Source organism: Eretmochelys imbricata, chromosome 5 (assembly GCF_965152235.1).
Source record: "Eretmochelys imbricata isolate rEreImb1 chromosome 5, rEreImb1.hap1, whole genome shotgun sequence".
NCBI lineage: Eukaryota > Metazoa > Chordata > Testudines > Cheloniidae > Eretmochelys > Eretmochelys imbricata.
The window spans coordinates 120,366,144-120,378,851 of NC_135576.1; the positions used below are offsets into that span (position 1 = coordinate 120,366,144).

The following is a 12,708-nucleotide window of genomic DNA, read 5'->3' on the forward strand; positions in this document are numbered from 1 at the left end:
AAATTTGTTTAAGGGGACATTCAGAGGTTTCCGTTCCTGCTGGGCTGTTTGCCTTTGGCTGAAACGAAATCATCCCTGCTGTTAGCCACGCGGTGGGGGGAGGCCCGTTTATGCTGAGCTGTTCACATTTGGCTGACCGGGATCTTCTCTGATACTAGCCACATGGTGGAGGGGAGGGGTGAAGCGCTCATCCCAGAGAATTGGATGGGGGGAGGGGTTTGGGTTGTGCTGCACGTTTACCCTAAAACAGCAGCCCCTCCTTTTAAATGGCCAACTCAATGGGCTTTGCTTGGTACGGGAAAGAAGGGCGCTGCTGTCTGAAACCATTCCCACATGTTATGAAGGTTGAAGAAGCCGAAACTCTTTGCATTACCATGGCTGCCTGCAAGCCGAATTTCTGTTGCCTAGCCAAGCGTATGTGATGTCTCACACCAAACCAGCAGGCACTCAATATAAGAGGCAAAATGTGACCTTGTACCAAAAGCACAAGTGCTATGTATTGTGAAACGCTTGATTCAGTGTGAAATAGTCTTCCCTTTGTTCTCTAAAATATATCTTTTTAAATATAACTCTCCCTTTTTTCGTCCCGCAGCTGCAAATGTTTCTACACTCCCTCTATCATCTCTGTCCCAGAGGCTAACGCAGAAGAAGGCATTAGAAGGCGAAAAAAACACACTCGCGATGAAATGTTCTCAGAGCTTATGTAGTCCTCCCGCACTGAAAGAGCTCAGCAGAATGTGTGGAGGCAAACAATGGCAGAGACCAGGAAAGCATTAAATGAATGCGAGGAGGGAGGAGCGCAATGAAAGGAGGCAGGAGCACGATGAGAGGAGGCAGGATGCAATGCCGATTCTAATGGGGGAGCAAACTGACATGCTCAGGCATCTGGTGGAGCTGCAGGAAAGGCAGCAAGAGCACAGACTGCTGCTGCAGCCCCCGTATAACTGCCTGCCCTCCTCCCCAAGTTCCATATCCTCCTCACCCAGACGTCCAAGAACGCGAGCTTTTAAACATCCAAATGCACATTCTATTCTGCACTTGCTCAACCTATAGTTGAACTGCTCCTGACTACTCTCCAGGGTGCCTGTGTATGGCTTCATGAGCCATGACATTAAGGGGTAGGCTGGGTTCCCAGGGATAACTATAGGCATTTCAACATCCCCAACGGTAATTTTCTGGTCTGGGAAGCAAGTTCCTTCCTGCAGCTGTTTAAACAGACTAGAGTTCTTGAAGATGCGAGCATCATGCACCTTTCCCGGCCATCCCACACTGATGTCAGTGAAACATCCCTTGTGATCCACCAGTGCTTGCAGCACCATTGAAAAGTACCCCTTGCGGTTTATGTATTGGCTGCCAAGGTGGTCTGGTCCCAAGATAGGGATATGCGTTCTATCACCCCACCACAGTTAGGGAACCCCATTGCAGCAAAGCCATCCACTATGACCTGCACATTTCCCAGAGTCATTACCCTTGATAGCAGCAGCTCAGTGACTGCGTTGGCTACTTGGATCACAGCAGCCCCCACAGTACATTTACCCACTCCAAACTGTTTCCCGACTGACCGGTAGCTGTTTGGCGTTGCAAGCTTCCAGAGGGCTATCGCCACTTGCTTCTCAACAGAGAGGGCTGCTCTCATCTTAGTATTCTTGCGTTTCAGGGCAGGGGAAAGCAAGTCACAAAGTTCTATGAAAGTGCCGTTACACATAAGAAAGTTTCACAGACACTGGGAATCGTCCCAGACCTGCAACACTGTGCAGTCCCACCAGTCTGTGCTTGTTTCCTAAGCCCAGAATTGGCGTTCCATGGCATGAACCTGTGCCATTACCACTCTGATGTCCAAATTGCCAGGGCCCGTGCTTTGAGAGAAGTCTGTGTCCATGTCCTCATCACTATCGTGATTGCCCTGTTGTCGCCTCCTTGCCTGCTTTTGTAGGTTCTGCACATACTGCAGGATAATGCGTGAGGTGTTTGCAATGCTCGCAACAGCAGCGGTGAGCTGAGCGGGCTCCATGCTCGCCGTGGTATGGCATCTGCAGGAAAGCAGAGTTGTAGCGGAAGCGGTGGATGATACCAATAGAATAGATATTTATACAGAACGACGAGAGGACCTGCGAGGTGGATTCATGGCACCAGGAGAGCAGAGTTGCAGCGGAAGCGGTGGAGGACGACTGTTAAGAATGCACACACATCCTGAGGAAGAACACAAGTACTCGGGAACACATGACAGACAACATGGAGAAATTTGCTACTGAGACAAGAGCAGCAGAGCAGAGTTGCAGCGGAAGCGGTGGATGACGACGATGGTTAGCAGTTCTACTGCACCGTCTGCTGACAGCAGTATGACATCTGCACGGAAAAAAGCTGCAAAACGATTGTCTGCCGTTGCTTTCACAGAGGGAGGGGCGACTGACGACGTGTACCCAAAACCACCCGCGCCAATGTTTTTGCCCCATCAGGCACTGGGACCTCAACCCAGAATTCCAATGGGCAGTGGAGACTGCAAGAACTGTGGGATAGCTACCCACAGAGCAACACTCCAAAAGTCGCCGCTAGCCACGGTACTCTGGATGCACTACGCTGACTTAATGCGCTTAGTGTGGACATATGCAATTGACTGTATAAAATCGATTTTTAAAAATCGACTTCTATAAGATCAACCTAATTTCGTAGTGTAGACATACCCTTAGATGAACTTACAGCGTTAATTGTAACGCTACTCTGTGCTTGGAATATTCTCCTTCTTTCTGTGCACCAAACCTCTGTACCACCCTTCAAATCTCTCCACAAAACATTTTCTTCACTTTATCTTCTGTCACTACTCTTCTTTACAGAAATGTCTGTGTCCCACTTGTACCTGATCCTTTTCTGTTATGCTGTATCTGCCTAATTAAATTTTAAGTTCCTCAGAGCTTCTTAGAAGTTTGTAAAACAATGTGCTCACCTTTGGTGCTATATATATATATATATATATATATATATATAAAATATATTTTCACATACACACACATTTAATAAGACATATCCATTTACTTGTTACTTCAGCAGTGTATGCATATTATCTTCACAGCTGGTGTGAGTTAGTACACTGGAAGTAATTGTTGCAACCAAGATCATCAGTTCTTGTATCCCAGCTACCAGTTTTTCCACTAGGTTCAAAATGAATCTGAATTGAAAATTAAAAATAAATAGAACACCTCTTGTCCATGGCCTCCTGTACTTATCATCAGCAAAGACTCCAGTATGATGGTAATTCTCATCTTGATGTAAACAGGGAGGAACACGAAATGATAACCGATCAATAAAAAACTTCTGTCTTGCCACATTCTGCACAAGAAAAATAGTTATATATAATTATCAGATAGATTGTTCTACCTTTACCCTGGCTGAATAGTACCTTCTTTCTCAAACAGTCCTACTGATTTTAATGAGCTATTCAAGGATTAAGGTGATACTTACTGTGAGTAATGGTGGAGCAATCTGGCCCTAACAGAGGATCTTAATTTTACTGAGCCAGATTTTTAGTCCTTGATCTCCACTTGCGCACATGCAAAATGCACTTATACCTAGTTGCACCTGCACTTTTGCATGTGCAATTACCCATGAGTATACAAACGTTTTTAGATACCCACTAACAATCTAACACACGAACATCTGGAAGCTGGGTAGAGGCCATTGAAAATGAATCCTATTGTGTCTGTTGAAAATGCTCAGTTATTCACAAATGCCAGTTCACATATGCCTGCACAAGGTTACAAAAATTTCCCAACAAATCCTATTATTTTCATCCAAAATAACGAAGTAAAACAGAGTAAGCATTTATATAAATTTTATTTATATAGACACAATTTAAGATCTTTTGTAGACATGCTACTAATTTTATTTAAAATCCTCTGAAAATATTCTAATACTTAATGGTCATCCTGGCATCCTCAGTAACTCTTTATTTAGCACCTAATTCAATAAAGTATCCTCACAAACACTATGCCACAGAAGCCCAAAAAGGAGAGCACAAACTTAAGGGGGGCAGGAAGGGAAGATGTGGGGATAGGGAGAATGGGAAGAAAGGGATTCTGTAATAGGAGCTTGGAGTGATGAGCAGGTGAATCACTGATAATTTGGGAGGCAGGGGGACACTGGAGACATCCAGAGTTCTAAGGGTATGAGAGTGGTATGGAAAAGAGAAAGAAGCTCTGCACAGAAACATGAGAGAATGACAATGAGGAGTCTAGAGATCCATATGTTTCTACATCTGCGTCCCCTACCCCCCTAGAAATGTCTAGCAAAGCTTCTAGAAATGTCCCTCAACTTCAGGGTAGGCCCTCAGCCTCTTTGCCATAACACCCAGTCTGATGGTCCAGCTGTGGTTCGTATAGCCAGAACCCTCTGCCGACAAATCTGAGGTAGTCTGCTAACAGGGGATGATGCAGAGAAACAAAGGTGGTAGCTGTCCCCCTAACAGTCCTTCAGAAAGGGATCAGTTCTCCCCTGCAGCCTGTCAGGAAGCAAAAAAATATTCCAATATATACAAACAAATTTATTTGGTGAATATGATACTGATAAGCTATACAACCTCTTGAATGGATCAGTCAAAGTTCTCCTATTTTCTGTCTGCCCTGAGAGCAGAAGACAAGAACTGGAAATTGAACCTGGGTCTACGGCATGCTAGTGCAGACAAACTATTAACCACTAGCCTATACTAAGCCTAAATAATTCATATTTAAGCCTGGCTGTGCCTCCACATAGGAGCCAAAGGGAGGACATGCTGCTGCTTCCGGGAGCCGCTGAGGTAAACGCCACCCGGAGCCTACACCCCTGAGCCATCCTGCGTGCCCCACCCCACTGCCCCAGCCCCGATTCCCTCTCCTACCCTCCAAACCCCTCGGTCCCAGCCTGGAGCACCCTCCTACACCCCCAAATCCCTCATCCCCAGCCCCACCCCAGAGCCTGCACCTCCAACTGGAGCCCCCCCACCCTGCCCTGCCCAGCCCTGAGCCCCCTCCTGCACCGTGAACTCCTAATTTCTGGCCCCATCCCGGAACCCGCACCTCCCACACCCCAACCCCAATTTTGGAAGCATTCATGGCCTGCCTTACAATTTCTATATCCAGATGTGGCCCTCGGGCTAAAAAGTTTGCCCACCCCTGCACTAACGCTCATGTGGGGAATCTGGCTAATATATAAAGCTCTAGTGTTCTGAACGCCCAGCCTTCTCCAATAATTCAGCCAAACTAGATAGGTTGAGAAATAATAGCAGGGAGTGAAAGGAACAAGAAATATGTAAATTAAGACTATAACCCTCACTGAAATTGAACCACTGGAGGGTATAGGAATCAGAGAAAGCTTAGCAAGAACTTGTCTTTGGCCTCTCTTGAGATCTTTATGCTTTTGGCAACAGTGTTTGATTCAACAGTGCATTAGATCAAGAGATCCTGAAAGATCAGTTTAAGTCTATGTGCATCAGACTTTTTCAGGATGATGGAAATGAGGAGCAGCAATGGAACAAGGAATGGAACTTCAGTTTTGAAGCAGAACATCACCGTATTGTCAGACCAGAGCTGGTGCTGGGAGGCGCAAGCTGATAGTCAGCATTAACATGCAAACATTCCTACAATAGTCCCAGACAGTTTGACCTTCTGTTGCTACTACTCTGGAGCCTGTGAAAGATTGTGCTATCTGTGAGAAAAACATAAAGAGAAAAGAGACTATTTTGGAAAAGAAAATATAGAACTAAATCCTGTTCTTTCTTGCCTGACATAGGGAGGAAACTGCAGTGATGACAGCACATAACAGGACAGCTTAGGGCAGGTGGGAGAGAAATACATGGTGGACACACCTGACTGCTGCTCCAAGAAGAAACAGGATAAGTTTCATTTCAGCATGTGTTTTGCACAGCCAGCAACCTAACCACATTCTAGGCCAGCTGGAGCTCTGGAGTGGCAACAGAAGTTAGCTGCTAGTACTCAAGAGACTACTAGGAAGGTATCCTGCTGCATGGGTATGCTAAGAAATACTCCTGCCTATGGGGAAAGGAATATGGGTGGAGTATTCATGGAATGTGGCCCTTTGTGTACTTTCAAGCACTAGCAGGACTATACTGGATACAATGCAAGCTACATCTTCTTAAAGGAGTCGCAAGAGCTGCTGCATACTGTACACCCCCTGAACTCTTAGCCCTAGACTACACGGGCGAGGGGTGGGGGAATCGATCTAAGCTACGCAACTTCAGCTACGTGAATAACGTAGCTGAAGTTGACATACTTAGATGGACGTACCGTGATGTCTTCACCACGGTGAGTCAACTGCTGCAGCTCTCCTGTCGATTCTGCCTGTGGCTCTCGTGGCGCTGGAGTACAGGAGTTGACGGGAGAGTGCTCGGGGGTCGATTTATCGCGTCTAGGCTAGACACGATACATCGATGCCCACTGGATCGATCGCTGCTTGCCAATCCAGTGGGTAGTGAAGACATACCCTTAGAGACATTATGTCTGAGGGCCTCTCCCTACCACTCACACACTAGAACTGCTCTCTCTTTAGATACAGCACTCAATGGGTGGACAGGTTTGTGATTTGTCCCACAGTTTTTAGAAAGTCAAAAAAGAGAGAAAACTAAATTACAGTGGGACAACATGCTTCAACAATGAGCAACTGACACATTCAATAACAATGCACAACTGAAGAGATGAAGGAAAACAAGACTTCATAATGACAGGTTTCAGAGTAGCAGCCGTCCTCCTTTTCTTTTTTCAAGACTTCATACTGTTTCTATGTTGTAACTGATAAACAACTACAAAACTAAAATGTTCCTCGTAGATAAAGTTATGTCAACAAATGTGTACATTCCATGAGCCTGAATTTTACTGAAAACATTATACAGAAATAAAAACCTTTCCTGTTATTAAAGCATCAAGGGAGAATAATATATTGTGGAAATGCTACTCTACTGCATATTAAAGTTGAAAGAAAACTGGATTCCTTCTAGGAAAAAAGTAATTAAGAGTTTTATGCTTTAAAAGACTCAGGATGCTCTCCAAAATGATCTATGAGCAGGAAACAAGCTCTAAAACAATATCATATGTGCAGCAGACCATCAAAAGGTGGACGCTCTTCAGTTTTGGCAGGATTATATTTGGAATCTATTGTAAAATACCAGCAATCACTTCACCATAATATGCCAGAGAGAGAATTAAGGTCTTGTGTGCAGCAGCAGTGCAGTAAAAAGAGCTCATTTAAACTGAATCCTTAAGTAATTAGTTGCTTTATATGGTTTCAAAAATGCATCAAAGGCTGTGTATAATTATTCCCATCACATTTCCTATAGAGCACGGGAAGTGCAACAGTAAACTGTACCTCATATAAATAGTCTACTGCATGATATTTAAGAGCTGCAAACATTATCTTCCTCGTTTGGCAATGTATTCAAAACTTCACTTGTCTGAAAGATACATAAAATATAAATTACTCAAAAACCTTTTGCAGAACACAAAATCTTAAAACAGAAATGCTGTTACTCTGATTCAGTAGATTAGCCTCTTAACTTCTGCATAAACATGTATATGCTGTAGAGAAGTTTTTATTAGACTAGTGTTTCCCAAAGTGTGGGGTAAGTCACCGTGGGGGGTTCCAAGGAGTCTGGTGGGGCATGGACATTCAATTCTTTTAGTCTCATTTTTTTGTTTGTTTGTTTTTAAGTAAAGCTCTAGCTGTTATGGTTTCAAAGATTACCTTTCAAACATGAAGCAAGTGTAATCAATGTAGAAGTGTCTTCCTGTCTTTATAGAGAGCCTGAACAATAAGTCTGAGGTTTAAACCGCCTCATTAATTTCAAAAGATGCTAACTCTGTTATCAGTGATGATACTTTAAATGTCTACATTGTTAAATATTTCATTGATCATCAAAGCATACAAGGAAGGACAGCTAGTTATCATATTGTGAAGCTCTGTGATAGATACTGCAACCCCATGCAATATCTTTGAGGACCACATGAAGTTTATGAATCACTGTGGGCCAGGGATTGTATGAAACTCCAAACAGGGAGGATTACCCCAGCTCTTCCAGAAGCCAAAAACAGTAGGGGGTAGTTATGGTGAATCATTTAAGTACCACCCCTTGGTGACACTTGCATATACTGGTTGAGGCTGGGTTTTCCCAAGACTAGCAGACAAAGAATGGGCTTTTGATATAAAAAGGGCCTTCTTTCTGATCCAGCAAATTAACATAACTCCTCTCCAAAGGCAGCCACAAACTGCAGAAGAGTTGGAAAAATGTTGGCCTACAGGGCCCATAAGACAGATGGGTGACTCCTGGGATATTCAGTGTGTGTTTAAATCCATTTATTGTTTTATTATGTTTTCTCTAGAATGCTTTTACCTTAAGAGTAAATGTGCTTTGTTAGAAAGAGCTGTGTGGATACTTGTAACTGCTGGCAATATACTATTCACAGCTCTCAGAGAGAAAGCTGGGCTTATCACAGTGTAAGGTAAGAGGCTATGCAGCCTTAAAACTCCCCAATCAGAATGAAGTGCCCAGAAACAGATGACAGCTGGAGACCTAAGACCTGACTGGGCACTGCTGGAGTGGATCCCAGAGGGGGAATACAAGTGCAATTATAGTATTTCGCAAGGTGTAGGGAAGAGGAGTGGAGGAGGAAGCAGAAGGTGCAGAAATTAAGATGTGTAGGCCTTTAACAATACATGATGGGATTGCATGGGAGTATGATTGGTTTAGTTTTACCTGCAGGGGAATCAGGTTTCAAAAGTTTGGGAAACTCTGCTTTAGAATGTCCTTTCAAGTGAATGAAACATCAATACATACAGTACCAACTGTGTCCAACAACACAAGAATATGTTTGCAGTAGGGCTGTCAAGTGATTAAAAAAATTAGTTGTGATTAATCGCACGATTAAAAAATTAATCACAATTAATAACTGTTAAACAACAATAGAATACCATTTTATTTTAAATATTTTTGGAGGTTTACCACATTTTCAAATATATTAATTTCAGTTACAACACAGAATACAAAAGTATACAGTGCTCACTTTATATTTATTTTTTATTACAAATATTTACACTGTAAAAATAAAAAAATTGTATTTTTCAATTCACCTCATACAGGTTCTGTAGTGCAATCTCTTTATCATGAAAGTTGAACTTAGAAATGTAGTATTATGTCCAAAAAACCTGCATTCAAAAATAAAAAAAAATGTAAAACTTTAAGAGTCTACAAGTCCACTCAATCCTACTTCTTGGTCAGTCAATCACTCAGACAAACAAGGTTGGTTACAATGTGCAGGAGATAATGCTGCCTGCTTCTTGTTTACGTCACCTGAAGGTGAGAACAGGCATTTGTGTGGCACAGTTGTAGCTGGCGTTGCAAGATATTTATGTGCCAGATGTGCTAAAGATTCATATTTTCCTTGATGCTTCAACCATCATTCCAGAGGACATGCTTAGCTGCTGCTGATGGGTTCTGTCTGATAACGACCCAAAGCAATGCGGACTGACATGTTAATTTTCATCATCTGAGTCAGATGCCACCAGTAGAAGGTTGATTTTCTTTTTTGGTGGCTTGGATTCTGTAGTTTCTGCATCAGAGTGTTGCTCTTTTAAGACTTCTGAAAGTATGCTCCACACCTCGTCCCTCTCAGATTTTGAATGGCACTTCAGATTCTTAAAGCTTGGGTCCAGTGCTGTAGCTATTTTTAGAAATCTCACATTGGTACCTTCTTTGTGTTTTGTCAAATCTGCTGTGAAAGTGTTCTTAAAACGAACATATGCTGGGTCATCATCCGAGACTGCTATAACATGAAATATATGGCAGAAAGTGGGTAAAACAGAGTAGGAGACATACAATTCTCCCCCCCCAGGAGTACAGTCACAAATGTAATTGACGTATTATTTTTTTAACTAGCATCATCAGCATGGAAGCATGTCTTCTGGAATGGTGGCTGAAGCATGAAGGGGAATAGGAATGTTTAACATATCTGGTATGAAATACCTTGCAATGCCGGCTACAAAAGTGCCATGCGAACGCCTATTCTCACTTTCAGATGACATTGTAAATAAGAAGCAAGCAGCAAAATCTCCTGTCAATGTAAACAAACTTTGTTTGTCTTAGTGATTGGCAGAATAAGAAGTGGCACTGAGTTGACTTGTAGGCTCTAAAGTTTTACATTGTTTTGTGTTTGAATGCAGTTATGTAACCAAAAAAATAAATAAATCTGCATTTGTAAGTTACACTTTCACGATAAAGAGATTTCACTTCAGTACTTGTATGAGGTGAATTGAAAAATAGTATTTCTTTTATCATTTTTACAGCGCATATATTTGTAATCAAAAATAATAATATAAAGTGAGCACTGCGCACTTTGTATTCTGTGTTGTAATTGAAATCAATATTGAAAATGTAGAAAAACATCCAAAAATATTTAATAAATTTCAATTGGTATTCTATTGTTAAGTGTGATTAATCGCAATATATTTTTTTAATTGCGATCAATTTTTTTTTAGTTAACGGCGTGAATTAACTGCGATTAATTGACAGCCCTAGTTTTCAGCCATAACTAATTTTTCAGGAAAAGCAAAAAGGTAGATTTTTAGGTTTTGTCTATATCAAGATTAACTTGGCAACAATCCTTATCCTGCATATTTTATGGCATACACTTAACAGAAATAAACTACATGCTTAACAAGAAAAATAAGTATTAAATACTATACATTAGCAACACAGCCAGGTAAATGCTGTATGGAATCAGTGAGCCTAATTCTGATCTCATTTGCATTAGTGTAAGAAAACCAGGACTGACTTCATGAAGTTCCATTGGTGTAAAGAAAATGTAAGCTAAACACCAGTTTTTATTTTGACTGACTGCACAACTATAATACTGCATTAATGTACCTTTTGGAATATACCAAACGAGGGCACGCCACCGTGACTTTGGACACTACTAGGTACTACACAAAGCAATAAGTGTTTGCAGGATAGTATACACATTTTGTAAACTTGTGTACCTTTTTGGTTAAATATCTTATATAGTTATCTAAAATGCCATTTCCAGATCATCCTTTCTCAACCCCAAACAAATAATGCTGTAATTATGAATAAGAGGAACGCGTGTATCAAAACCTGACCTTAAAAGATTTGCACTTTTAAATAAATCTGATTGTAAATTTAAACAACTGTACATTGAGAAAAATGCTGTCTGAAGTCTGCCAAGCACAAGAGTTTGAGTGAGTTTGTGTGTGTATGGGGGTGGGTTTTTGGAGGGGGGTGAGGGAGTGAGAGAACCTGGATTTGTGCAGGAAATGGCCCAATTTGATTATCATGCACATTGTGTAAAGAGTTGTCACTTTGGATGGGCTATCACCAGCAGGAGAGTGAATTTGTGGGGGGGGGGGGGGGGTGGAGGGTGAGAAAACCTGGATTTGTGCTGGAAATGGCCTAACCTGATGATCACTTTAGATAAGCTATTACCAGCAGGACAGTGGGGTGGTAGGAGGTATTGTTTCATATTCTCTGTGTGTATATAAAGTCTGCTGCAGTTTCCACGGTATGCATCCGATGAAGTGAGCTGTAGCTCACGAAAGCTCATGCTCAAATAAATTGGTTAGTCTCTAAGGTGCCACAAGTACTCCTTTTCTTTTTAAGAGTTTTTGTGTGGGTCTTAATTTTACTGTGTCCTTTCATACAAACAGGAACCCCAAAACCACCACCTCTCCCACATTGCAACTTCCCTTCCTGCCAGAACAGACGTTGCAGCAGGGGTCATGCAGTTCATTTTTTCTCCTCTCCTATTTGTGCCACTGTAGCTCTCCTCTCCCCGTGATGGTGTCACTGCAGCTCCCACTCACCTTCCCCTTCTCAACAACACTGCAGCCCCCCCTTCCCTGTGTCAATGTCCCTTTAGCCCCCCCTCCATGTCAGCATCACTGCAGCACCCCTCTCCTTCCCTGTGTGTCATGGCAGCCCCCCTCCCTGTCAGTGACACTGCAGCTCACACTCACCTTCCCCTTCTCAACAACACTGCAGCCCCCCCTTCCCTGTGTCAGTTCACTACTGCAGCGCCCGTTCCCCGTCACTGCCTCTCCACGCACCGCCTCCTTCAGGCTCTTCCTCCCGCCACTGCTGCTCTCACGCGCGCCCCTGGATCCCAGAGCGGGAAGCTGAGCTGGGCCCTGATTGGCCCCTTGGAGCCTCGCGGCAGCAGCGCCCGCCGTTGCCCGGAGTCACGTGGGACCCCCTCTCGCGATCACGCGGAGGCAGGCGAAGCCCGTGACGTTGAGGGGAACTGATCAGGGGAGTGGCGGGACGGGGCGACGTGATGAGCGCGAGACCCGCCCAACGGGCTAGAATGGGGAGGGGCCCCCGCCCCTACGGAGCTGCCACAAACCCCTCCCCATCGCGGGGTGTTTGATCCCTTGCCACAGCGCCCCCTGTCGGCTCAGACCAGGCCACCTGCTGGGTGCCCCCCCCCCTCCCCGCACCGCCATGTAGCCTGACACAGTGCAGCTGCTAAGAAGGACCAGCCGGGGACACCCTCCCCCCAGCACTCTGTGCCCAGTCTGCCCTCTCCGGGCGGGGGGTACTCAGGGCAGGCGCTCCCGCTCCACCAGCACAGCACTGGAGGGGGTGAATGGCGGGGACATACGTTCCCCTCCAGCTCCCAGGCCTCTGCTTGTACATCTGTACGCCTACTTCCCAGGTTGCCC

General features: G+C 43.9%; 1 protein-coding gene across 1 annotated transcript in view; it reads right to left on the bottom strand.

The window, feature by feature from the left end:
* SHOC1 (shortage in chiasmata 1) overlaps window positions 1-12,193 on the bottom strand; it is a 117,847-nt gene extending 105,654 nt beyond the window's left edge. Inside the window, exons 1-3 of the mRNA XM_077818051.1 lie at window positions 12,004-12,193; window positions 7,348-7,432; window positions 3,195-3,324 (exon numbers count right to left, since the gene is read on the bottom strand). Coding sequence (XP_077674177.1) covers window positions 3,195-3,324; window positions 7,348-7,392 — 175 coding nt within the window. The 5' untranslated portion in view covers window positions 7,393-7,432; window positions 12,004-12,193. The remainder of the gene's footprint in view (window positions 1-3,194; window positions 3,325-7,347; window positions 7,433-12,003) is intronic.
* Window positions 12,194-12,708: the final 515 nt, after the last annotated feature.